The sequence below is a fragment of the Equus caballus genome, chromosome 18 (genome assembly GCF_041296265.1).
Source record: "Equus caballus isolate H_3958 breed thoroughbred chromosome 18, TB-T2T, whole genome shotgun sequence".
In the NCBI taxonomy this organism is placed as follows: domain Eukaryota; kingdom Metazoa; phylum Chordata; class Mammalia; order Perissodactyla; family Equidae; genus Equus; species Equus caballus.
This window is the reverse complement of record NC_091701.1, coordinates 76,703,347-76,730,613: the sequence shown is the minus strand read 5'-3', so window position 1 is coordinate 76,730,613 and position 27,267 is coordinate 76,703,347. Positions and strand designations below refer to the sequence as shown.

General features: G+C 40.8%; 2 protein-coding genes across 45 annotated transcripts; one reads left to right on the top strand and one right to left on the bottom strand.

The window, feature by feature from the left end:
* Positions 1-1,547: 1,547 nt before the first annotated feature.
* NIF3L1 (NGG1 interacting factor 3 like 1) lies at positions 1,548-14,025 on the bottom strand. Of its 41 annotated transcripts, none has more exons than XM_070241539.1 (10): positions 13,867-13,929; positions 12,672-12,765; positions 12,388-12,476; positions 12,078-12,161; positions 11,519-11,979; positions 10,150-10,312; positions 8,050-8,176; positions 7,111-7,249; positions 5,407-5,490; positions 1,548-2,082 (listed from the first exon to the last, which is right to left on the bottom strand). In XM_070241539.1, exons 5-10 carry the CDS (start codon positions 11,952-11,954, stop codon positions 1,898-1,900), a joined length of 1,134 nt encoding a protein of 377 aa, XP_070097640.1. In that variant the 5' UTR covers positions 11,955-11,979; positions 12,078-12,161; positions 12,388-12,476; positions 12,672-12,765; positions 13,867-13,929; the 3' UTR covers positions 1,548-1,897. The 41 variants fall into 41 exon arrangements, with proteins under 41 accessions (XP_070097640.1, XP_070097639.1, XP_070097637.1 ...); XM_070241538.1 differs by having other exon boundaries at positions 12,672-12,768; positions 13,867-13,927; XM_070241536.1 differs by having other exon boundaries at positions 12,078-12,184; positions 13,867-13,926.
* PPIL3 (peptidylprolyl isomerase like 3) lies at positions 13,958-26,804 on the top strand. Of its 4 annotated transcripts, none has more exons than XM_023621982.2 (7): positions 13,958-14,074; positions 14,870-14,942; positions 16,389-16,463; positions 17,489-17,582; positions 17,951-18,018; positions 21,137-21,255; positions 23,351-26,804. In XM_023621982.2, the coding sequence occupies exons 2-7, from the start codon at positions 14,940-14,942 to the stop codon at positions 23,475-23,477; spliced, it is 486 nt and encodes a 161-aa protein (XP_023477750.1). In that variant the 5' UTR covers positions 13,958-14,074; positions 14,870-14,939; the 3' UTR covers positions 23,478-26,804.
* Positions 26,805-27,267: the final 463 nt, after the last annotated feature.

The following is a 27,267-nucleotide window of genomic DNA, read 5'->3' as shown; positions in this document are numbered from 1 at the left end:
CTAAAGAAAAGGTTTGAGAGTCACTGGCCCCAGGCTCGCTCTTCAGCATCATTTCTGATCACATCTTTCCTGCTTCCTGCCTTCCACCCTGACAATAAAGAATTAATTCCTTCAATGTATTATGCTGTTTCTTTACTTAGTGCATTTGTTCAAGCTGTCCCTGTTAGCTGAGTTCTACCCCCTTTTCCTAGAAAACTTTCCCCGTAAACCCTATGCCTATTCTTAGCGTAGTTACTTAAGAGTTTATTGTAATTATCATCCACATTTCTGTCCTATTCTCCCATCTCTATGGGCCCCACATACAGAAAGCGAACGATAAATGACTGAAGCAAATGCCATTACGATGGTCTCTAGAGCTGTCTGCTAGCTCATTCTCTACTTGACGCTGCTGGCCACCGTCATCACAACTTTCTACTTCTTGGCTTCTGACACTTTGCTGATTCTCCTCCCCTTTCCTTCCTTGGCTCCTCCTCCAACTACCTGGGGGCATTTCATAAGGCTCAGTCCTACTGGTTATTTCTGTAGTGAAGCAATATTACAGGTGAACCACCAAGAATAATTTGAAAGTTGGGATCCCAAATCCTCCAGGAGGTAAGATTGATAGAACAGCATCCTACAAAAGAAATGTAAAATTCTGTGCTTTCTCATACTAGTATTTTACCAAAGTAACAAGCTCAGAAGAGAAATTGGAAATATGTATTAAAAGTATTTAAAAGCATAACCTCCCATCACATCACCCAGAGAAGATCACGGTTAAAATGGGTTTCTTTTCCTTCAGGATTTCTTCCATCAGTTTTATCAATGTATTTGATTAAGAAGTAGGTAAGCACAAGGCCTGGAGCCAGACTGCCTCGAGCTGTGTCCTAACTCCAGCACGTCTTAGCTATGTGGCCTGGGGCCAGCTCCTAAACCTGTTTCAGTTTGCTGTCTGTAAAATGGGAAAGGACTCACGGTGTTCCTAACGCACCTAGCAGGGTGCCTGGCACAAAACTAATACTGTGTAAGTAATCACTAGTATTTTGAAGGCTAACCATCTTTACATATTACTAGTAAGATTACAGGCGAGCTACCTAAAAAGCAATAAAACAATAGTTGTATGAATAACAATCATGCATACTAAAAAAAGTAAAACCTCATCCTGAAAAATCTCATCCTGATTCTGAAATGTAGGTGGGACATTAGTGACCCAGGAACAGGACAGACAGACCTTATCACTGCTGGAGGACACCACCCAGAAAGAAGTGCTCTAATCCCAAGTTTTTAAAGTGTGTCTTTAAACTAATCCAGGGCATGGAGCTCGAGAATGGCACATCCCATCTATAATTAAACTAAGGAGAGGATTATAAGCATGTTAAGTAAAAAGATTTTAGTCGATCTTTCCTCGAGTTTATAATGAATATATACTTCATACATCAATATTATTCTTGAGTTTGTCCTTTATAATGAACACTTGTTCTTTAATGGTAGTTATGGTGCAGTTTTCACCTTATGAGCTATAGAACATTTGGTGAAGCAGGTTAACAGACCAGAAATGATAATGTACATTCTTTTTTTTTTTTTTAAGATTTTATTTTTCCTTTTTCTCCCAAAGCCCCCCTGGTACATAGTTGTCTATTTTCAGTTGTGGATCATTCTAGATGTGGCGTGTGGGATGCTGCCTCAGCATGGCTTGATGAGCAGTGCCATTTCCGCGCCCAGGACTCGAACCAGTGAAACCCTGGGCCGCCGAAGCAGAACGTGCAAACTTGACCACTCGGCCATGGGGCCGGCCCTGATAATGTACATTCTAAGACATTCTTCCAAAGGACACCAAACCAACTCCACTGATTCATATTATGCATTCGAGCTGGGTGCCAATCAATTTGCGGACTGTGTCATCCTGTTGTTCCTGTATGCATTATACCACATGAAGAGGGTCCCTGTCTGTCTCTGACAGGATAATATTAATCTTCTTCTCCAAGTGAGCACCCAGCATATCTCGAAGATCAGAAAGAAAGCCTCGTTCAGTGTTGCTGTGTTCACAGAGGATGACATTTATTCCCTGGGAAGCAGCATCCAGAATATCGTGATGGGACATCTCACCTGCCAACACAGGAAAGAGCAAATACATGTTAGAGTCTGTGGAATGCTGAACTGTAACAGGAGAAATACCAAGTTTGCATTCTGTATGAAGCAAATAGAATACAGCAGAACTTTTCATATAAATCTAGTCATTCTAGACTTAGTAGACATCTAACATGTCCTCCAATTTAAAAAGGACAGAGGCCATCCTACTGAAAATCCTTCTCTTTGGGAGACCCCACTATCCAAACTCCCACATCCAACAGTATCTAACACTGCAAACAGACCTGTAAAAAACACCCATTCAAAATGTTTCCGTAACAAAATGACCACTGCTAAGTAAAATGGGGCTTTCAGCAAGTTTCCTTCTTACTTAAGTATTAAATAACAAATATATCAAGAAAATCCTCGGTATACGTCCCAGAAGACTCCTTCATGCTTTGTGAACACCAAAACTTTCAGCACCAACCCTAGACTGATTCATAAGGGTGAAATGAACTTAAAGTTCTTTCTAAATTAAAAACAAGGTATTTTCCTTTGACTTAGGCAAAATTCCTAGACATTCTGAAGTTACTGGTAGAAGAGGATCTCATCTTTTGGGAAAAGATTTTGGGAAAACTCAAATGTTTTCAATTTTTAAAATCTGATGACTTCTAATTTAAGAGCAAAAATATATTGTGCACAATTTGGCTTATTCATAATGAAGCATAATTTTGAGATATATTTAGAGACATAAGGCATAAAAACTAAGGGAAAAAATGTTTCTAGGAACAAAAGGGTTTCCCCCCCCAAAATTTTCAGGTCCCCCTCCCCACAATATGTGCCACTTCATCGCCATCTGTAACAGTAAGGGAAAGTAAAGGAGACTCTAAGGTGGCCTGGCTGGAAGCCACGCCTTAGGAGAGCGCCACGCACTGGCGGGGAAAGGCATGACAGTGGGGAAACCCAGGAAGACCCCGCAGTAAGAGCCGAAGGCAAAGGAAAGAAGGCTCGCTCAGGATGGCGGCTGTGGGAAAGAAAAGGCAAATGAAAGAGAATTTATATCTGCAAGGAGCAAGCTCCCTGTCTGCTGATCTTTCGAGACATGACCTTTAACGACCTAATACCATGCCAAGCTCCAAGGAATGAGGGCAAACGTCAGCAGAGGCCTGTACTTGGTCTTTCGGCTGTTGCTTCCCATCCCTGAAGTTATATTCAAAATGATGCCTCACTGATCAGAGACATCTAAAGTTAGCCAGATAAAAAGGTATTTTTGGGGCTAGCCTCATGGCGTAGTGGTTAAGTTTGGCACTCTCCACTTTGGCAGCCCAGGTTTGCACGTTCAGATCCCAGGCGCAGACTTGCACCACTTGTCAGCCACGCTGTGGCAGCATCCCACATATAAAGTGGAGGAAGACTGGCACAGATGTTAGCTCAGGGCTAATCTTCCTCAGCAAAAAAAAAGAAACAAAAAACGAAAGATATTTCCTGTTTCCCCAAGTAACCAGATTGGAAGGACATTTTAACATTTTGGAATTGTGTGAATTTAATTATGCACATATTGCTTTATAATTAAAAAAAAGTTAAAAAAAAACTCATTATTTATGAGGAAACAATCTGACACTCCAAACTGAGAGATATACTACAAAGCAAATGGCCTATACTCTTCAAAAATGTCAATGCTCTGAACACAAAGCTGAGGAACAACTCCAGGTGCAGTGTGTGATCACAGATTGGATATCGATCAGAAAAAGAAATACTACAAACTTTGACCAATTGGCAAAAGTTGAATACAGACTGTGTACTAAATAAGTGTTTTAACAATATTAAATTCCTGAATTTGATCACTGTTCCCATGGTCATATAAGAGAATGGCCTTGTTCTTAGGAGATATATGCTGATGTATTTTGGGGTAAAAGGTCATCATGTCTGCAAGTTATTACAAAATGGTTTTGGGAGTTAATACATAAATATTGATATTTATATACACACATATATAATATGAACAGAGAGAGAGAATGTACAAATGTGGCAAAATAGAACCATCAGTAATCTGGGTGAAGGGCATCCAGGAGTTCACTGTACTGTTCTTGCAACTTTTCTATAGGCCTGAAATTCCTTCAAAGTAAAATGCTAATTAGGTTTAAAATAGTCACGCACCACGCTGTAAGATATTCCCTCAAATTGCCTACACATTGAAAGTTTATTTCAATCTGGTACAAGTTTGAGGGCTTATAAAAATCCTACATCTTCAGAAGGATAGAAAAGAAAGAGGTAACAGTCACGTACATTTTCGGTTGGTCAGAGCAAGGACTCCGGCTTGCTCAGACGCTGCACCAATCCTTCAGGATGTGACAATGTTTCAAGTGCAGCAGCCTTTCTAAGAGTGTGTGCTAGACAACGAGGCACAGGTGTGGGGGCAGGAGAGGCAGAGAAGTAGCCAAGGAAACGGCCAGAGGGTTAAGACCCCTGCACCTGGTCCTAGAAGTGGGAAAGCAATCTTCAAGTCCCTCTCTCCCAAACCTGGGGAGGAGCAGGGGTGGAAGTGCAGCTGGTGGCAAGTGTACACAGGGTCTCCAGCTCCTATGTAGGAATGATGGGCCATGTACCTATCAGGTACTGTCCTTGGGGACACAGTTACTGTGCCCAGCCTGGAAGCCAGTTACTGTCCAGTGGAAAGGCCTACAGGAGGGTAAGGACGCAGTGACAGGGTTGGAGGAAGGCACGTCCATCGGGGCAGGCCGGCCAGTGTCAGCAAACGCTTCTTGGTAGAGAGATGTTTGAGCTCATCAGGAGAAGCACAAAGGGGCCAGGAAAAGGCATTCTAGCCAGAGGGTCAGCATCCGCAGAGGCTGCAAGACAGAGTGAAGTCTGGGCTCCTCCAGGACAGATAAGGGACTCACTGAAGGCTTTTAGCCAGAATAATATTATACACCATCAATCTGTACTTGCGAAAGTTAGTTTGGGGAGAGTGTGTGGAAGATTAAGATGAGAGGCTGATAAAGTACTTCAAGTAGAAGATGATGCTGGATGGGCATAAGGGAGAAGGTTCTAGAAAGATTTTAGAGCTAGAACTGATAGGAACTGATGAAGTTTAGGGCTGAGTAAAAGGAACCATCTTTTAGCTAAGGTGACCAGGTAGAGAGTGTTCCATAAGTGACATACGAAATCTGAGGAGTCATGTTTAGGAAGAAGGCAGGTTAAATAAATGCTGAACATCAGTTTTTCAGATACGCTAATAACAAATTGTTAAATGATTTTTTTTCCTCCACAAAGAATATGGTTTGTCCCCAATTTTGGTGTAGTTCCTGTTTAGTTCAGTTCAAAACACATTTGGGTGGCAAAGAGATCGCAAGGCTGTCCTACCTGTGAGGTAAAGGTCGGCCTCCGCCCCCTGCAGGACTCTGCTCCCAGAACCAGCGCACAGGGCCACGACTTTGACCTGGGACTCTTCAAGACAAGGAAACAGGAGACCAACTCTTTCCAATTCCCCTTCATTTTAACATTGTAATTTGTACCAAGAAGCCTAAATGTAATGCAGATTTCACTCCAGGTTTCAGAACCAGTGTATGAATTCTGCTTACCAAATTTTTAAAAATAACAAAACATGTCCTCATATAGACAGATTATCCCTTGGTACTGCACAGCTAACTCAAGGCAGGGCTATGACTCCTTCGGGCGTACGTGGCTGCACAAGCCCACGTAAGGCACACCAGAGAGTGCAGACAGCGCAGCTCTGCGCCTCCCTCGACGCTGCCAGGGAAGCGACCGCACCAGGGCTCCAGGCAACAGGGAGAGGCAGGCAGCTACCACCTGTGTTCTCAGGTAAGGAAGCTGTGGAACTAAAAGGGCTAGTCAGAGGAGGGCTGCAAATGGATCTGACACACACTTTTAATACTGTATTTATCCTAACAGCGCATCTTCTGCAGAGTGAAATAGAAACTTTCAAGCCAAAATCCAACAAGTACTTGGCAACTAGTTTCTCGAATGGATGCTCCATGAGTGGTCACTCCATTACCGGCATTTCAAAAGGGGGGCTCTGAAGTCGGATCAGAAGCCACTTCTCATCTCTGCCATCCATTTTCTTTGGATGCTAACTCCCATGAGTTGTTTGATCCAACTGTGGACTTTGGGAAAGTTACTTATCTCTCTGAACCTCAATTTCTTACCTGTACAATGGGAATAATAACTCCAACCACAGAGCTAACAACAGCTCGCATTTACTGCACGTGAGGTGTGCTAGTCACTGGGCCCCGTCATGTGGATTATACCACCACCTTGATGAGTCAGGTTTTATTATTCCCACAGTTTTTACACATGAGGCTACCAGGACGCAGAGGGGTTAAATAACTTGTCAAAGTCATGCAGCAAATGGGACAGAAAGATTTGAACCCAAGGCATTTAGAATCCACACTCATAACAACTGCGTTCCACTCCCGCCTTTGCAGTGAGAACTCATGTACTCAGGACACTCAATATAGCGATGGGCTCACCGCAGGGGTCCAACAAATGTTCCCATCATCCCTTTTGTCCCGAAAGTATGGGGGAAAAGCTACAAGACTCAGAAACTGCAGTGCATCGCTTCACTTAGTAGCACCTCATGTAAAATATCACCAGTATTGTAAAATGCAAGACCACATTGTAATCGGAGCCATGATAATTTCCAGCTTTCTTCCTGGCACATGGTAGGACTGCACGTCGTGCCCTCCCTGGGTCGTGTTGGGCAATGTGACTAATTCTGGACAATAAGTTGAACAGAAGTAATAGACGTCATTTCTAGGCTAGAATGTCTAACTGATGGCTGAAGACCCTCCAAAACTCTGCCTCTGCAACAGCAACGAGTCTACAATGGGCAGCCTTCCCCTGCTGACTCAAGATGAACGCGGACAGTGACTGAGAAGTAAACCTCGTTTAAGCCAGTGAGGTTAGAGCATGGCATAAGCTAGCCCACCCAGACTGATGGAAGCTGCTAACGCGATTCCCATCACTTACAGTAACACAACCAAGAGTTTCAACTTTTGCCCAACATTATCCGTAGGTAGACCGGACAAATAAAGGAGACACATTTACCTAAGGTTCTCCCCACACCAAGAGCAAGGCGGACATGAGACAGTTTTAGGTGCCTTTTGATTCGCTCAACCATGGTGGCCAAGGAGACAGATTCTTCCAGTGTGCATAACCGTCCCATTCCAGTATGCAGAAGCAGAGGCTGAAGAGAAACAGAAGTTAGAAAACTACCTCTGAAATTAGAAAATTATTTCTGAAATAATGTGCTTTTTTTTTCACTGTTTATATTAATACCCACTAATATGGGGTATTAGGAAGGAAAAAAAAAAAAAAGCATTCTGAGCCTGAGCCAGAAAGTAAAGATAAAGGGACCATCAACAGAATGGCTATCAAGCTAAAAGAAGTGAATAAAATGGTCCAAGCAGAGAGTATATAAAATAAGAGACAGACCCTGTAACCCTATAACCGAGTCTCTAACCCTCAAGTACTGGTAAGTTTGAACGTTTGTGTCCCCCAAATTCATATGTTGAAATCTTAACCCCTAAAGGTGACGGGATCAGGAGGCGGAGCTTAAGTCACAGGGAGGAGCCCACGTGAACAGGATCGGCGCTCTATAAAAGGCTCCAGAGAGCCCTCGTCCTTCCAGTGGGAACACAGGCAGGGGCACTGTCTGTGTGCCCACCCAGGAAGCGGGCTCTCACCAAACACCACCCCAAATTTGGCAGTGCCATGATCTTGGAATTCCCAGGCTCCAAAACCGTGAAAACTACATTTCTGTTGTTGATAAGCTACCCAGACTGTGGTACAGCAGTCTAAATGGACTAGGACAAGTGCATTTCCTTCTTCCTGGAATAGCTCCCTTTCTCGATATACTTCCCAAGGCATATTATGGTCTCATCACCGCCTTGTGCTTCTTTAGGTAGCAGTTAATAGATTGCTGATCTAAGAATTTACAAATGAATTTGCCAAACAAAAATGCACAATATACGACATTTTGATTACCTTGTCCAGTGACACAATTTCAGTCTTCTGATAAAGCTGTGTGTTCTGGGACAGAAAAGCCACAACCTCCATCAAAGCCTGCTGAGTACAATTCAGACTGATCCGTGTCTGGTCTTCATCCTCAGTCCTAGAAGCAAAGTCACTTGTTGGTTTAGGATAAATATAAACAAAATGTATTTTAATAATCCACAGTTTACAACCTCCTATCATAGATTAGATTTATATGGAATTTAGGATTTAACCTAAACCAATCTATTTTCTAAAATAATGTTTCTCAGACTTTAGTATGCCTCAAAATCACCTCATGGACTTAGTGAAACAGATTGCTGGGCCCCACCCCTAGGGTTTCTGATCAGCAGGTCTCAGCAGGGTCTGAGAACTTGGCTGGTCCAGGGATTTCTCTTTGAAACTGCTGTTTTGGAACTGTTCTTAATCCAGTTGTGCACAAGAAATCTCCTACTAGCTTCTTAAAATGACAGCTGCTGGACCCTTCTACAGATCCAGTGAAAGTGAAGATCTATGAAGGGGGCTGGGGCAAAGTGAATTTTCTTAAAACCCAGAGAAGTTAATTTTCAAACATCATTGAATACAAGAATCTCCCAAACAGATTCTCAGACAAACCCCATTCTAATTACATAGATCCAGGATGAAGCCAAAACTCTGCATTTTTCATAAGCACCCCATTAACAATGATGCAGAGAGTCCTCAAATCACCCTTTGAGAAGCAATGCCCTGGAGCCTCTCCAAAGACTGGCAGCAAGAAAGTTTTGTATTTAACTATAAACTCTATTTATAATCATAGAATTCTAGAACTAAAAGACACCTTAAAAGATAATCTGGAAGTGTAGGTGTCAACATTGGGATCATCTGCGTGGCTCTGAAAAGAAAAAACAACGCCTGGACCCCAATCTAATGGTAAATCCCACACATTATCTGGAAAAACTGGAACCAAACTAACTGCGCATGAGTTGAAACAAAAAAGTCCGTCAGTGAGGAAGAGGAGCGCTCGAAGGGGCTGCAGCGCGTCCTCCCCCTGCGGAGAGGCCTGGCACACCACAGCTCTGGAAGGCCCCTGAGACACTCTAGCTGAAAAGGCAAATACAGCACACCATTTAATTAAGAAAACAAGTAATAAAACAAAACTAGACATTTCTTCGTGTGCCTGTATGTTTGGAAAGATATCCACTTCTCTGAAAACAAAGGAAACGATGACTTGACTTGGGGACACTGGGACTGAGGAGAGGGGACGAGGAGGACTTGTGCACTGTTTGAATTTTTCATGCTTTATTTGTGTAATTTTCTTTTAATTTCAGTTTGTACAAAGTATTTCAGTATGGTAAAAGACATCCATGACTGGAATCTACGCCAAGGGCTATAAATAATTTTTCTTGAGATTCTTGAAATTCCCCAATACTATTAAAGGACATTTGCAATGACTTTACGGTCTCTATAATCCTTACTTTAAAATCACTCATCAAAGAGCCACTCTTTGGCGTAGGCTGACATAGATTTCCATTTTATTAAAAAATCATTATATTTATGCTTGTTTTTAAAATAATTATTAAATCCCAGCTTTGTATAACTTGTCGTTTATGATGCTTCAACAGGTATTAGGACAAATTAGCCTAAAAGAAAATCTCCAATGAGGCAACATTTTGGTACCTCTGCCCTAAATAAATAAATGACCTCCTAAGAGGCACTTTCATGTATTTTTCCTTTAAAGTGCTTGGGACTCACCGCCTTGCTGGGAACTCATCAGTGTAAACCCATGTTCTCTGTGTATCACTAGGGTTTATCTATATGCCCTAAAGTAAAACAACGCCCTGTCAACACTGCCAGAGGATTAGCAACACTGCATGTAAAACGTGTGGCATCATCCCTCCCACACGGAAAATAGTCAATAAATGTTACTTATCATTTTTACTGTTTTGAAAATATCCCATAGTTCTCCTTCTTGAGGACCCACATGCAAATGAGAGGCGTGCTGCTTTGCAAACTCGCCCGGGGAAAACAATTTGTTTCAAACCTGAAGACCAGGCTTACAGAATTTGTAAGATCCTTACAATAAATACACACAAAAAAGAGAAAGATATACTGTACCTAACAGAAAAAGAAGTGACAGAAACACCTGCAATTCCTTTCACTGCAGAAATGACTTTGCCCAGGTCTTGGGTGTGGCTAACACTGAATTCTACTCTGTGCGTTCCCTCCGTGAGGCAGCTGGCAGCTTTGGAAGGATGTATGGGCCTGGAGGTGCAAGCTCCTGGAAAAAAAATTGTGGGGAAATGGAGATTTTGTGGTGGTTGCTTTTTTTTTTTTAAATTAAAAAGACAAACTATTATGGGCAAAACTTAAATCAGTATTTTTTTAAAAATTAATTCTCGGATGCTTATATAATATACACACATATACATCCAACAGTTCCCATAATGTAGAGATTTATTATGGACATACAAAATCAAAATTATTTTCAGAATTATAAAGTAGAGGAAGATGGGCACAGATGTTAGCTCAGGCCCAATCTTCCTCAGCAAAAAGAGGAGGATTGGTGGTGGATGTTAGTTCAGGGCTAATCTTCCTCAAAGTAAAAAAAACAACCACATACAATGAATTCCCTCATTGTGCTGGGCGTAAGTAAGCTTTCAATAAAACTCTGATGTCTATTTGACTGACATGTGAAGCATATTCTGGAGAGGCCTGGGCTTTCGATTCAATTTAACAAGCATTTCTGGAGTGCCTGGGTGCTAGGCACTGTGCCACATGAGAGAGGAACCACAAAGCTCAGTCCAGCAATGAGGATTTCCTATGTTCTCCTCATTCATTATGGATAAAAATGTCATTTTTAAAATGCAATTTAACTGCCAGATTTCAGCAACATGATTTTTTTTTTTTTGGTAAGGAAGACTGTCCCTGAGCTAACATCTGTGCCAATCTTCCTCTATTTTGTATGTGGGATGCTGCCACAGCATGCCTTGATGAGCGGTGTGTAGGTCTGCGCCCAGGATCTGAACCCACGAACCCCGGGCCACGAAAGACAGCGTGTGAACTTAACCATTACGCCACTGGGCCAGCCCCAACATTTTTTTTGTTGTTGAGAAAGATTCACCCTGAGCTATCATCTGCTGTCCATCTTTTTTTTGTTTCCTTTTGCTTGAGGAAGATTAGCCCTGAGCTAATATCTGTGCCAATCTTCCTCCACTTTGTATGTGGGACACCTGCTACAGCATGGCTGACAAGTGGTGTAGGTCTGCGCCTGGGATGCAAACCCATGAACCCAGGCTGTGGAAGCAGAGCGCACCAAACTTAAGCACTACACCAAGAGGCTGGCCCCCCAATGTTATTTTTAAATAAATAAAAATAGAATAATGGTCCCCTCCCCCACAGCAGTTCAAGCTCTATTGGAAAGACATTCTAAAATTTCAAAGCATCTGTAGGGAAAATATTAAACATGAAAGAAGAGTCTTCTCACCGAGCCCTTTTGCCAACCAGCTGTTGACTCCCTGGGGTGCAGCATCATAGGCTGTGTGAGGAGAGTAAATACCAACTCTGTTCTCCAGAGCCTTGATCACCAGGCGCTCCTTCCAGGTTTTCCAGGTTATGCGCTTCATGGGTCGGAAAACAGGGGGATGGTAAGAGAGAATGAGATCCGCCTTCTTTTGCAGCGCCTCCTCCATCACTTCCTCGGTCAAGTCATTGGTCAGGAAGAGGGTGTTTACAGTGTGTGGTGGGCTTGGTTCCACCAGTAATCCAACATTGTCCCAACTCTCAGCAAATGAGAGGGACGCAAAGTCATTCAAGGAGGAAAGGAGAGCCTTCAAATCCATGAAGGAATGGGAAGAAGTGCTGATCAGGGAACGGACCAGCTGAACCGTTGTGGGGAGCAGGTGTACACGAGATGACAACATACAGAAATGAGGTAAAACTGAGTATCTGGAGTCAAAACACAGAAAATGGTACACATGTACACCTCAGGCCTGGACCTTTGAGGTAGCAAAGCAAATGGGCAAAAGAGCTATAGTCATACATACCTGGGCTCAAATACTGGCTCTGCCACTTACCAGCAAATGGTATCTTAGGTAAGTAATTTAATCTCTCTGAGCTTGTTTTCTCATCTACAGAATGGAGATAGCATAACCTACCTCACAGGCCATCAGAGGAGCAAATGGATTAATATACGTAAGTCACCGAGCACAAGCCTGGTACATAACACACAAGTTCATCCCCGCCTCCCCAGCCCCACCCTTGCTTCAACCACCCTCCTCCCGTCTCCATTTCTCTAAATATTACCCTTATTCCAAGTCCCCTTCAACCTCCTAAATAAAGCTTTTCTTGACAAACCTTCCTTTCCAGTGTCTCCCACTCCAGGCCTCCCCGGTCTCTGCCCTGATGTTCTCAGAACGTTACACTCCTGTGTGTCTATGCCACGGCTGCCAGAGAACAGGAACTATCTTTCATACATCTCAGTATCACCAACAGAGGATAGCACTACTCGCTTACTAAACAGACTGACACAGTCCCCTCCGCCCACCACAGCAGACTTTGGAGCTGGGGTGGCATATACTGGCATTAAAGTGTTTTACAAAAAAAATAATAAAATATTTTTAAAAAGTTAAGTGCTTTACCAGCAGCCAGAGTCATGGGATGTACTGATGAGTCATGCTACGGATGGGCAGCAGGGCAGGAAAAGGCAGGAGCTGCTGCCCCCGGAACCAACACCTGCTACACAAAGGCCAGGCTCAGTAGGTGGGAGAGGGGGCGGTCCGGTGGAGGGCACTCTGCCCACACAGTCTGTAACCTCTGAGAGAGCCATACCCAACACAAAAAATAACACTGTCAATGCCATTCTCACGTTTACTATCCATGAGCATTTCTGTTTTTGAAGAAAAGCATTTCACAGTATGCACGATAACTAGCAACAAAGCATAGCCAATTGTAAATTTAATGAAATATTCATAACCCAATGATTTCAAAAGCAGATTTTTTTCAACAGTTCTACAGCAAAAATACTTAATACGAGGTGTAAGTACTTATTCAACACATGATTTGTGATGTGGTGCCTCCAAAAACCACTGGAGCCCGGGGCCTGGAAGGTCTTCTAAGGGTCCTTATAACACGTCTACTCTCCAGATTCCACGCCCTGATACTACTCTACTCTCCAGAGTCTTCTAAATCTGGCAAGCGCGAAAATGAAGCTCCAGTGGGTACCACGCCAGTTCTGAGTTATCTAGTGTCCTATCTGAAAGGGCACTTGGCGACAACAGAACACCCACCATTTCAGAGATTAGGAACCCGGGACGCCGCGTAGCTTGAAGCCAGAATTAACAACAGGAGGCGGCACAGCCTGGCGGGTAAGAGCACCGACTCCCAAACCAGACTGCCGCCCAGGGCCCCAGCTGCGCAGCCAATCACTTAAGCTCCGCGGTTTCCGCCGCTTCAGAATGGAGAGCCCAGCCCACAGCACCGTCGGGGGAGCGTCCCTACGGCTGCGAACGATGCCTGGCCTGGCGACGGCACTGATGGTTACTGTTAAGTAACGTTAGCGGGGCCCACTTTACAGCCTGAGAACTGCACCCTCTTACCTCATCCACTTTCACTGCAGTCCCACTTCAGGCCTCTTCCAGGACAATGAAGAGCCCGACTCAGGACCCCTGCCCCACCGTGCCCTACGCTCTCGCGCGGGGGCCAGTTTTCCTCCCCTGTCTCCTCTCCTGCCTCCTGTCGTTGCAGCACCCCCATGACAGCCGCAACCTGCACGGACCACGCCGGCCGCGAAGGCCTCACCTTCCCACGCGGGAACTTAGATCGCCTAACACTCACCAGTCCCAGGCGCGCTCCTTGGCGCCACTTCCGGTGCTGCGCGGAACCTCCTGGCGTTGTGGCAACGGACCGGGCGGAAGTGGTCCTTCCCATTTCACATCTGAACCCCGAGGCACTTGTAGAGGTTGCCCAGAATAGTTCCGGGTTACTCTTGTTGTCCTAGTGTAATTATTAAAAGAATTCCCTTTCACGGTCAAAAGTGTTCCAGGTGGGGTTAAATGACACTTCTCTCTACTTCTAGTCCTTTTGGTTTGAGAGAGGGAGGCGGGGGGAGGTAGAAGGAGGCGAGCAGGTGAGGGGCGTTCTCTCTAATGGGTGCCGTATTTGACTTCCGGTGGCCCGAAGAAACTAATTTCAAACCTACAGACCCGTGGGCGCACCTGCGATTGCATCTTTTCTGTTTTAACAATTGTGCTGATCGAAGTGGCTAAGTAAGTACGCGGTAACGTCACTCATTCTTCCATTCACTTATTCAAATACTTGCTGAGCGCTGTGTGTTTTAGTTCTTGGGCTGCTTTGAGTGAGCATTCTGGGCGGGGAGGGTATTGTTGAAACAAGAGACTTAATAAATTAGTCAAGGATATAGTATATTAGTGGCAAGTGCTAGGGTAAAGGGAAATAGGGCAGGTACTAGGTTGAAGGCAATTTTGAATAGAGTTATCAGGTCAATGAGACCTGACTCCTGAGCAGACTTGGAGGTGAGGAAAGCAGCGGTAGAGCTGTCTGCGTGTCAAGGTTCCCGGCAAAGGGAACGCCCAGCGCCCAGACCAGGGCGGGCATGTACCTGACTTGTGGGGATCCAAGGAGGACCTGAAGAAGAGTAAGCAGGAGCAGTAGGAGATTGAGGGGCGTGAGTCTGGTAGCATCTCCTCATCACTTCCATAACCGTATTTTTATTACTTTGGGGGGTTCTCTTTGAGACTTTTTCTTTTTAACATGTAGTGAAGTTGTGCACATGTGAGTTAAGAGAGGAAAATGAAAATTCTTCTTCTTTTGGGAATAGACTCATTTTTGAACTTCTCTTGATAAGACTGAGAAATTAAGAGTACTTCCTGAAACCATCAAAAAGAAAAATGGTAAGTTTTATAGAATTCTTATGAATGTCTTTCATTATAAGTAATTTTTAGAAATTTAGTCAAAAGAAATAAAACTGCATGGAAATTTCAATGACAAGACAGAAAAATGATAAGCTGTAGAAGCATCCAGTGTAAAATGATTCTAAACAACACAAATAAGCAAAATTACTTTTTGTTTTAAAGATTGACACCCGAGCTAACAAGTATTGCCAATCTTCTTTTTTCCCCCCTGCTTTTTCTCCCCAAATCCCCCCAGTACATAGTTGTATATTTTAGTTGTGGGTCCTTCTAGTTGTGGCAAAATTACTTTTAAATTCTTTGTTTTCACCTAAAACACACAGAATTTACCTTTTATGGAAAAAGACATTACAAGATAGAGATGGAAAGGGCGAGTTGGAAGAGGAAGAGTATAGCCAGGCATGATCATTTTAATTGAATCCTTTTGGTCTGGATGTAAGGTGGGCAACTAGAGCTTACAGTAGAAGAAAAGCAATGAGAATAATGCCCTACTCCCACCCCCAACACACACACACTCCTGTCCTCTGCCTGGCCATACTCTCTGTTAGATATTACTGTAAGAAGAAAAGAAATGACAAAGGAAGCCTCAGAATGGCTTTTCCCCCTCTGTGAAATGGGGAAACAAAAGGAGTAGTTAAGCTACCAAAACAATAGATTAAAAAAAAAAAAGCAGGCAAGAAAGAGTACTCTGGTTACCGCTGTACATTTAGGATCTAGAAGCACTGATGCTTTTTATGTCTCTTGTCTTTAGTCAAGAAAGGAACTGTTTCTTAACCGTGTCTCACACAATTAAGTTACATAAAGGGGGCCAGCCCCAGTGGCCTAGTAGTTAAGTTTGGCACCCTCCACTTTGGTGGCCAGGGTTCAGTTCCTGGGCCTGGACCTGCACCCCTCATTTATCAGTGGCCATGCTGTGACAGTGGCTCACATACAAAATAGAGGAAGACTGGCAACACATGTTAGCTCAGGGCAAATCTTCCTCAGCCAAAAAAAAAAAAAAAGTTACATAAGGGAAATGGTGGAAACTATGTTTTGAAAAATCATTGTCTTATTTTTCAATAAAAATGATGTTGGTGAATTGCCATTTAATCAATAATACTAACGTAATTTTTATTTTTATTGATGAAAAATTCAAACTTAAAATAATTATTTCCATCACAATGTTTGCTCCCAAATTTTTAGCAGAAATACCATTGTACCTTAATATTTATATTTGTCTTCTGGCGTTTTTTTCTACTGCTGATATAAATTTTGAAGAAGTACAACTTATCTCTCAGAGCTGCTATGTGGGTGGGTCATCTCTGAAATGGTGTTTCTTCCTGTCTGTTTTTATTCAGTTTGTCATCTTTAATATCTAGTTAGGGAAATAATACAGTGCATAAAGTCACCTGAGGAAATTTCATTTGTTCTCTCATCTTCTCTCTCTAGTCTGTGACACTGCATACAGATGTAGGTGATATTAAAATAGAAGTCTTCTGTGAAAGGACACCTAAAACATGTGAAGTGAGTACCATTATGTACATTAAAAAGTGAGTTAATATAACAGGATGACCATTTGAAATTGAATCATCTAACCTAAAAAAACAATATCAAAAAAAACTTTTCTATAAAACCATCGTCAGGAAAAACCAGCCATCTTAATTTCTGGCCTAATTTCCACTTACCTTCCTGATGTCAAAGGTGGATCAAAGAAAGGGTAGATAATTTTTCTCTAACCATAGAGTGACTGGTATCTTTCTTTTGGCTCATTTTCCTCAGGAAACCTAAATAATCATTAGGTATTACATAAGAGAACTATTCCATCCATTATTTCACTTGTTTAAATCAGCTACAGTCATTCCCTCAACAATTGTAGGTTATAGGCCAGCATCTGGGAATATAGTGATGAACAAGAGACATCATGGAGTTTGGACATTGTGAGCATTGCCTTCATGTAGCTAATATTTTGGCTGAGAAAACAGGTAGGGGGGAAAATTCATTATAGAAAAAAAGTAATTCTAGAGGGTGATAATGCCTTGAAGGAAATAAAGTGTTGAGATCAAGAATAATGGGAAAGGAATTATTTAAAAGCAGGTGAGGGCAGGCCTAGCCAAGAAAGTGATACTTAAACCTAGTGTGAAAGGTAATGCAGGCATCTCCGTGGAAAAAGATATAAAAAGAACATTCCAGATATAGAGATGGCAGGTGCAACGGCCTCCAGGTGGGGAAGCCTGCCTATTTGGGTGAATTTTCAGAAGGCTGGTGGGGTTAGCATGGTTAGCAACAGGGAAGGGGTTATCCCAGGAGATGCAGAGCTGGATCAGGTCATGCGGGGCTTGTTAGGATCTGCTGAGGATTTTGTGTTTTATGCCAAGAACAGAAGGAAGCCATTCAAGTGTTTTAGGAGGGGAGTGACATCATCCAAAGTAATGTCTAAAAGACATAGTTTAAATATGCTATTATAGTGTTTTCAGTAAAGTCAATTGGTTCTTTATCTTAAATGCATTTCTGTTATATCATTTCTCAATGATTATTTTTACTCTCTTCAGAATTTCTTGGCTCTTTGTGCCAGTAACTACTACAATGGCTGTATATTTCATAGAAATATCAAGGGTTTCATGGTTCAAACAGGAGATCCAACAGGTAAGTTATTCCATTCATATCTAGGGAATTGGGTATATAGTGTGAAAAAGAAGGTAGACAAAGAATAGAAAAATAAAAGCATGCGGAGTTTTTATAACTGGGCTACCTTACCACAGCAAGAAACTTTTAAGCAGAAGCTACTGGCACCTAGCCCGAAAATATGACAGCTATTGATAAGGAGGGTTTTTGGTTTCTGTAGAGATATTTTATTTTTTTGGCCTGTAAAGTAAAATTTTGGGAAGGAAGAGAGGCCATATCAAATTTTATTTGTATATAAAGAGTTATACTATAAACTAGCCCTTAAGTTTTAGAAAATGAACACTTTTCAACTTTAATTAAAGACTTCTTTTGTTTGTCTTGTAATATAGGGACTGGAAGAGGAGGTAACAGTATCTGGGGCAAGAAATTTGAGGATGAATACAGTGAATATCTTAAGGTATAACCCTAGTGCTTCAAAATCGATTTTCTCATGCCTTATTTACATTTGGAAACTTTGATACATGTATTGTAGTAACACAAGTTAATGTCATCAGTAAACAAATATACTTTTTTGTAGTTTTTGCACACTTGATAAATGATGTCAGGGAGAAAATACAAATTATCAGTTCTAGCCTAAAATATATAATGGAATCTCACCATTACATGGATCTTCATATTACGTGAGCTAATCTTTGGGTCCAACCTGAAATGTTTAATCAGTAATGCATCAGAGGAGCTTAATGTCTCACATAAAATTCATGTTTTATATGAATCATTGGCCTTTTCTGAGAGTGGGGAGGAAAGACTGTCAGACCTTCTGGTTGCAGTATTGTCCATTATCAGTTTCCAACTTTTATCATCTTCTGTTAGATGTTTGAATATTCCTCTATTAACTTTACCTAATGCCTGTGGTACATCTCAACTAGGTGAAAGAGATGTGTGTATAAATAAATCTTCAGCATGGTAAAATTAGGGATTTTTATTTCCTTTTCATATTTTTTCTGTATTTTTCAAACTTTCTAAACAATCTTCTTTTTGTCTAAAATTGAAAAACTAATGCATGCCAGTTTAAAAAGAAAATCAGTTCCACTTCCCAGAGATGACATCAGTTAATTTATCATATGGTCTTTTAAATTTTCTATCTGCATAGAATGATAACTTTATAATTAGAAAAAAAGAGAGAAATTCTCCTCAATCAGAATATGTAATTTAGTATATTGTATTTCAGTTACGTTAAAATATACCCAGCAGGGCCGGCCCTGGTGCCTAGTGGTTCAGTTCAGTGTGCTCCGTTTTGGTGGTCCAGATTCAGTTCCCAGGTGCAGACCTACACCACTCGTCTGTCAGTGGCTGTGTTGTGGTGGCAGCTCACATACAAAAACAGGAAGATTGGCAGCAGATGTTAGCTCAGGGCAAATCTTCCTCAGCAAATAAATAAATAAATAATAAAATATACCCAGCAAAAGTTCTGAAAAAAATTCATTACAGTGTTTATCTCTGGATGGTGGGACTAGGAGTAATTTATCTTCTTTTTGCTTTTCTATCATAAAGCGATATTACTTTTGTTATATTGAAGTGTCCTTTTCCTGAATTAGAAAAGAAATAATTTCTTAGGCATTAATTAATGACTGCCTCCATAACACTAATCTGTCATCCTATACCAGTGGTTTTCAATCTTGGCTGTTACAGACTCATCTGTGGAAGTTTTAAAAATACAAAAGATTAGAGCCTTACCCCACTAAATCTAGAGAAAAAGAGTCAGTAGGACTGATTAGAACCTTCATTATATTCTAAGGTTCCCTGGTGATTCCTACACAGCCAGGAACCATTATTTTACATACCAGAGTTGAGAATGTATGTTGAATATTCACGTACTCTGACCCAATGTTACATTCGCAAATGCTTAGCCTAGAGAAACTCTTGTACATGTGTACCAGGAGACATGTACAAGAGTGTTCCTAGAGTACTACTTGTAATAGCAAAAATCTAAATCAACCCAAATGTCCATTGATCATAGAGTGGACAAATTGTAGTATATTCAGTAGTAGAATATTATACAGCAGTAAACAATCAGAACCACAGCTACATATACATGTGTGAATCTAAGAAACATAATGTTAAGTGTAGAAAGCATTTCTCAGAAGACTATAGATAGTATGATACTATTTTATAGACCTCAGAAACAAGCAAAAGGAAACAATATATTGTTTAAGCATGTATAAAGATATTAGAACAGTGGTTACCTCTTGGAGAGGCTGAGGTAATAGCTGAGAGGAGCACACAGGCTTATGCAACAATTCGTAAATTTTCAGTCTTAAAGTTTGGAAATTGGTTAATGGGTGCTTATTTTATTAATCATAAGTAGTACATATATTCTTATCTATGTATGAAATACTCTTTTTGATGGAGGTCACCTTTTAGGCACACAATAAAGCAGTAATATCTTGATGTGACTGCATCTCTATGGATTGTCTCATTGGTGGTGTCCCCTGATGAATAGCTAAGATAGTAATCATTGGAGTTACTTGTAGTGTATTTTATATCTGGGCACCTCCCTATACTATGGTTGTGTCATGTCTTCAAGCTTATCAGTAAAGTCCTTTTAATTCCTGTACACAGTCCCTTACATAACAAATAGAATCATGAACATTAGAGCTAGACAAGACCTGCCTTAGATCATCCAGTCATGGGGTTATAAACTGACCACTCGTGGGTGGAAGACCTACGCATGCATTCTCTGTGGCCACTGGTTAAAAAAATTTGTAGGGGCTGGCCCCGTGGCCGAGTGGTTAAGTTCGCGCGCTCCGCTGCAGGCGGCCCAGTGTTTCGTCGGTTCGAATCCTGGGCGCGGACATGGCACTGCTCGTCAGACCACGCTGAGGCAGCGTCCCACATGCCACAACTAGAGGAACCCACAACGAAGAATACACAACTATGTACCGGGGGGCTTTGGGGAGAAAAAGGAAAAAATAAAATCTTTAAAAAAAAAAAAAAAAAAAAAAAAATTTGTAAAGGTCAGGAGGCAAGAGATACACTATTCCTTTTGCCAGACTCCACCACTCCGTGATGTTTACATTCTCCCCAAGTGTCAATTTATTATCTGCTGACCCTTGTGAGCATTTGGATTACAAATAAACCCCTGAACTAGTCCAACCTCCCTTGTTTTACAGATAAAGAAACTAGCCAGAGTCCAGTGTATGTGTGATGAGATTATGCGGATTTTGGTTTTGTTATCTGCCTGATCGTTTCATGCCAGCACACTGTTCCTTAATATAAATGTAAGGATTATTTCCATTACACATTGGTATTGCTAAAAGTGTTGGTGGCTGTACTTCTCGCAAAATGAAAATGAAATTAATTGGGGAATATGATTTGATGTATAAACAATTTATATACAGAGATACAGATAATACAGAAACTGAACATTTGGGTTAGCCCTAATAGAGAGAAGCTGATGAAATGTTTCCTTGCTTCCTCAAATAGTGGGAAGGTAAAGAGCGCATGTCTTGTGTCAGTCCTATATTTGGAATATTTATATAAAAAGTTAAATTAATACTTTGGTCTGTCTTTTTCAGCACAATGTTAGAGGTGTTGTATCCATGGCTAATAATGGCCCAAACACCAATGGATCTCAGTTCTTCATCACCTATGGCAAGCAGCCACATTTGGACATGAAATACACAGTATTTGGGAAGTGAGTATTCTGGTTAAGGTTTTCTTCCTTGGAATTTCAATGCAAAGGATGTATATGAGTGGCTGTGATAGTAGCATAACTAATATTGAAAGAGCAGTATGAGAGCTAAAAATATCTGGAATTTAAGTCCACCACTCACCAGCACTGTGACCTTGGGAAACTTACAGCCTCTCTGAGCCTCAGTTTCCTTATTTTGTAAAAGAAGGGCATGTACTGTTTTTTCAGGATTGTTATGCAAGTTAATAGTAACATATCTGTTTTCATTAAGAAGAGCATCTTGCAATAACATCTGAAAAACAGTGGCTTAAACAAGATGGACTGGGATGGTGGTTCCATTATGTCACCAATGTTCCAGGTGCCTTTGTCTTTCTTCTTGATCATCTTTAGCTTCCATCCTCAGGCTCACCTCATGGTAATAATGTGGGCGGCACAGCTCCAGTTGGAACATCTGTGTTCCAGGCAGAAAGGAGGAGGAAAGGCAGAAGGTCCTTGCCAGCTGAGTCAGCCACTTTCTAAAGAGCTTTCCTGGAAGACCCAGAAGTTAGCAGTGTGGCTTCCTCTTACCTCCAAGGGAGGGCAGGAGATGTTTTCCAGCTGGATGTACTGGCCCTCTCCATAAAATCAGGTTTCTGTGAGAAACGGGGGAGACTGGATCCTAGGGAGCGTTTAGCGTCTCTGCCAGAATATCCATTACAAGCACTATACCTGGGAATTGCTTTTATAAACCAAGAGGAGGTCAGTTTGTCAACAAATATTTACTATGCTCAGTAAACCAAGGCACAGTTCTTGAGTTTTATTTAACAGTTTGGATGCCAAGTTAGGTTAATTAAAAATAGAAGATGCCACAATTTTTTTCATTCGATATACTTATGTCTAATTTATAGAATAATCATCAATGACATTAATGAAATAGTACAGCCTTTATGTGAATAATCCTGGTTCTCTTCCTTTTATTTTCTTCCTTAACCCACCATTCAGAATTATCAATCAGTAATTACTAGGACTTATTTTATAGGATCTGTAACAAAACTGTAGCGTTTAGAACAAGGATTCTTAACCTTAGGTCCATTAACTCCCTGAAATTGTGTGTTTTTTGTATATGCACACACATTTTTCTAGGAAGATGGTACATAGCTTTCCACTGGTTCTCACAGGGGCCTGTGTCCCAGATGCCTGGCTAGACTGACTTGCCTCAGTTCTACATGCCCTTTTTTGCCTGAGATCTGTTTCCTGTATCCTCTGTTTCTTGCCCTTACTGACCCAGATGGTGAGAAAGTCTTTAAAACTTAGAATTTAAAGACCTTAACTGTCCTACATTTAGGAGTAAAATCAAAAGGTTTTGACTGTAGTGCCATTTTAGTGGAAATGCTAAATAAAATGTAAATCTGTTATCTTTTTTTTTTAAGTGCATACGATAAGTCTTGGGAATTGATTTGAGTTGCACTAAGAGGTATAATCTAAAAAGCCACCTTTTCTTAGCAAATGTTTTAGACTAACTTTCCAGAACATATTTAAAGAATAGCTCTCAATGTGGTTTTCCTTGGTGGAAACATGAAGTGGGCTTGCTGGAAGGAGGCTTAACTGTCTATCTTCTCTTCTCCTATTTTTATTATTATCGCTTTTCGATGTCATCCAGAAGCAAAAAGTCAAAACACCATATTTAAACAATAAAGTACAAAGTGGCCACCCTCTTCAAGACGTTCCGTGTAGGGCAGTACTGATAATAGTGTCATCCTTACACACTTTCTCTGGGTATTTCCTATAGCAATGAAAATCTTACTACTGGTTGTATTGGCCCCATTTGTAGCTATGCTGTGTGAATGGGGCAGAACACAACCTTTAGATACTTAGGTGGAATATTCCTATCTATTGCTACGGTTGTCTAAAGGCATAAAAATGAATTTTTGTTTCTGAATTTTGGCCCATATCTATGGCAGAAAATCAAATCGGTAGTTTATTGTACACTCACTTAGGCAATTCAAAGAACTATGAAACATGGTCCTTTTCTCTTAAGGGGACTATCATTGATATAGACATTTGGATATTATGTTTCAATCTGAGGAAATTTTCATACATTCTGTCATTTCTCTTTCAGAGTAATAGATGGTCTGGAGACTCTAGATGAACTGGAGAAGTTACCAGTAAATGAGAAGACATATCGACCTCTTAATGATGTACACATTAAGGACATAACTATTCACGCCAACCCATTTGCTCAATAGCTATAATAGACCTGGACAAATATTTGGCAAACTATTCAAGCAACACACCCATTGTGGTTTACCCAGTTTTAATTATGTCACAGATTGCATCATCTTTCTGCTTGTTTACAACAAAGATCTTCTATGAGTTGGTCATACCAAGGGGAGCCAAACAACTTTTACTCCCATTCTTAGAGCATATTTTTTACTATAACTATTATCCAATGTATTTCCTTAAGTTAAAAAAAAAACCCTCCTGTTTAATTTTTATTACATGTAAACATTTATTTTTAAATGCTGAACCTCAAATCCAGGCATTTTTGAACACCTTAATTACATACTCCTACCATATCTAGTCCACATCCTGGAAGTATTATTTTCCATTAATTATTCACTTTCTGCAGGTGGAAAGAGGAAGGAAAAGATAAAGAAATGATCTAGAAAGGCCAGCTACTCCATTTGTTATTTTCTCTGGTCTTTAGATTTACAGTAAAGGCCGAGAGAAGTCCTGGATTACAGTAAACACTCAACTTTCCATGGAACATTTTTCTAAAGCATATCTTTTAAAATATTGCAGGACAGAGTTCTAAAGATGATCCATTTGAAAAATGCAAGGAGTTGGTTAAGAGCAGAAGTTGTAGGGTCCTGGTCTGTGTTTGAATTATAGTTCTGCCCCCTACTAGTAACTTTAGACAAGTTAACATCTCCAAGCTTTATTTTTCTCATCTATAAATAATATTCCCGGGGCCCGCCTGGTGGCACAGTGGTTAAGTTCGCATGTTCCACTTCTGGGCAGCCCGGGGTTCGCTGGTTCGGATCCCGGGTGTGGACATGGCACCACTTGGCACGCCATGCTGTGGTAGGCGTCCCACATATAAAAGTAGAGGAAGATGGGCATGGATGTTGGCTAGGGCCAGGTTTCCTCAGCAAAAAAGAGGAGGACTGGCAGTAGTTAGCTCAGGGCTAATCTTCCTCAAAAATAAAAATAATAATAATAATATTCCCTCATGACACTATTGTGAGGATTAAATGAAATCATGTGTAAAGCTTCTGGATGTAGTAAGGGATCTGTAGTGAGTAAATGGAAGCTGCTCTCCTGCATTATTTCTACTATAGGGCTCTCACCTAATCAGGCCATTTATCAGACCCTACCATTGATTTCATCAAGAACCATGTTCTTCTCACTGCCTAGATCACCTTGATTAGATTTAGGGTATTCCTAAAACTGATAACATTTCTTGGTTTGTCTCATTTCTGCAGATGGCTGGTCTAATTAATGTTTTGATTCTTAACTGTAGTTTGGGAGTTAGCTTGCAGCTGTCCTCTTGTTACAAGCATCTATACCTCCCACTAAACTGAAGTGCTAGTTCTACTAATGCCCTCATGCTTTGTTTCACCCTTTTAACTTAATCATTTAGTTTCTAGAAATATTAAAGCCTCTTTTTTGGCCAGTTTGTTTTGCCACTTGTTATACCTGATCTCTTCCTTCTCCAAACATTGAATTTTTTTGTCATCACTCTTGAGAGGCTTTTACTGATGGTCAAGATGTTTTTGTACTGATGGGCGTTCTCTCAACTTTTATTCTAAACTTGGCCATTTTTTTTTCAGTGGTGCCAATATGGTGACTTTTTGGTTCTTAGAGCTCATTCTAATAATGTGTGCTCAGTTATAGCCATAAAGATCTCATAGATAGGGAGGTATACTGGCTGCCCACCTTGGGCCTATGGTAGGCACTAGGAGAATCAAGATCCAAACACTGATTTCTGTCCACTCCCAGTGGGTTGACTGGTTCACATTAATCACATCAGCAGTTGGGTGACTGATGTTCTGTTCCATGTATTAATTGGCAGTAAGTATAAACCACTAAGACTGGAATATTGCGGATCAACCCAAATTCTCTTTACAAAGAAAGCAATGTGGTTTCCCATCTAGACCCGAGGTTGGCAATATACAGCCCTCAGACTGGCCACCTATTTTTGTAAATAACATCTTGGAACTCAGCCATTCCATTTATTTGTGTATTGTCTCTGGCCGTTTTGTGCTAAAACAGCAGTATTAATTATCTGTGATAGAGACCAAATGGCCAACAAGCTTAAAATATTTACTGTCTGGCCTTTTAAGAAAAAGTTTGCCAACCCTTGATCCAGAAGTTGCCAGATAATCATGATTTCACAGCAAAGGAAGGTGGATGAGCTTAAGGGACAGTATAGTCAAACGATGCCTGAAACCTCCTTCACCAGTCTAGAATTGTACCTGCACTTAGGCATTAGAATATTTGGATCCTGTTAGACCTTGGTTTGGAGCTCTCTGTTGCGTAGACGGCTTGAAGACTTTTTGGTTAATGGCAAATTGAACAGTTAACAATTTATACCCTGGTTGAACTTGGGAATTTCCAAATCCACTTAGCAACACATTTATAAGCTCTCTCTGCTGGGTATTTCTGAAGACATGTATTCTCATCTATTTTTGAACAGCTAAAACTAGTCCAGGCACACCTTGCTTTATTGTGCTTTGCAGATAGTAATTAATTTATTGAGGTTCTTCCAGGCTTGGATACAAAGGTGCTTTGGACACTGCCTGCTCTGCAGGAGCGCAGTCTAAGGAAATAACAGACATGTAATTAGATAAATTAGAATACACAGAACTTTTCATCAGTTCAGCAAAGTGGTTAGATTAGTTACTGTTTCACTAGTGAATTGAAAAGAAAACTGATCATTCTTTTCCATTAAATCCTATTTCCAATTGTGGTAGTAGAGGTAGGGATGAGACTTGATATAATACTTCTAAAGCAAATCTAGAAGAATAAATGATAATGGTAACCATGAAAAAGGGATTAGCCCCAATCTTTATAATGCTGCAAATATTAAAACTATGATGGGGTGGGGGATAAGGCTAGAATAATAGAACAAGAGTATAAACAGTATTATTTATATAGGAGGTTAATATATAATTAAAGCAGTATCCAAAAACATTAAAAAATAGAAGGATTACTCCATAAATTGTGTTAGGGTAAGTGATAAATGATATGGAGAAAAATAGCAAAAGAATTTCACTTCACACATCACAAAATTCCAGATAAGTTTCCTTTTTAAAGAAAACAGGAAAACTTAAAAACATTTTAGAGAATTCCTCTGAAAAGAATTTCTCAGTTTACAAACATGACAGAAGTAAAGATGGAACAGCTTTAACTACATGAAAATTGAAAACTTTACAATTAAAAAACAAAAGGACAAAGAACTGTACATTCAAAAAAGTAATGAGGTGTGAATGTGTCAAGTCACAAGAGAAGAGGAAATGTTCAAATTCATTAATTAGAAAATAAAGTTTCAAGTTTCGTTTCCACCACAACTTTTTTTTAGCGTTATACACTATATTTGTCAGGGCTGTAATAACAGTACCAGACACTGGGTGGTTTATACAACAGGAAATTCCTTCACACTTCTCGAGACCGGAAGCTGGGAAATCAAGGTGTACGCAGGGTTGTTTACTTAGAGACCTCGCTCCTTGGCTTGCGGATGACCATCTTCTGTCTTTAAATGGTCTTTGCTCTGTACATGTCTGTATCTTAATCCCTTTTTATAAAGAAACACCAGTTACTGGATTAGGGCCCACCCTAATTACCACATTTAATCTAATTCTCTCTGTTAAGGCCCTATTTACAAAGTCACATTCTGAGCTAGTGGGAGTTAGTACTTACACATGAATTTGGGGGGTTATAGCCCTCCAAACAGCCCATAACACGCACAGAAGGACACACTAAAATAGTTGATTTCATAAATGAGACTTTGGGTATATCCCAAGTTAACGATTG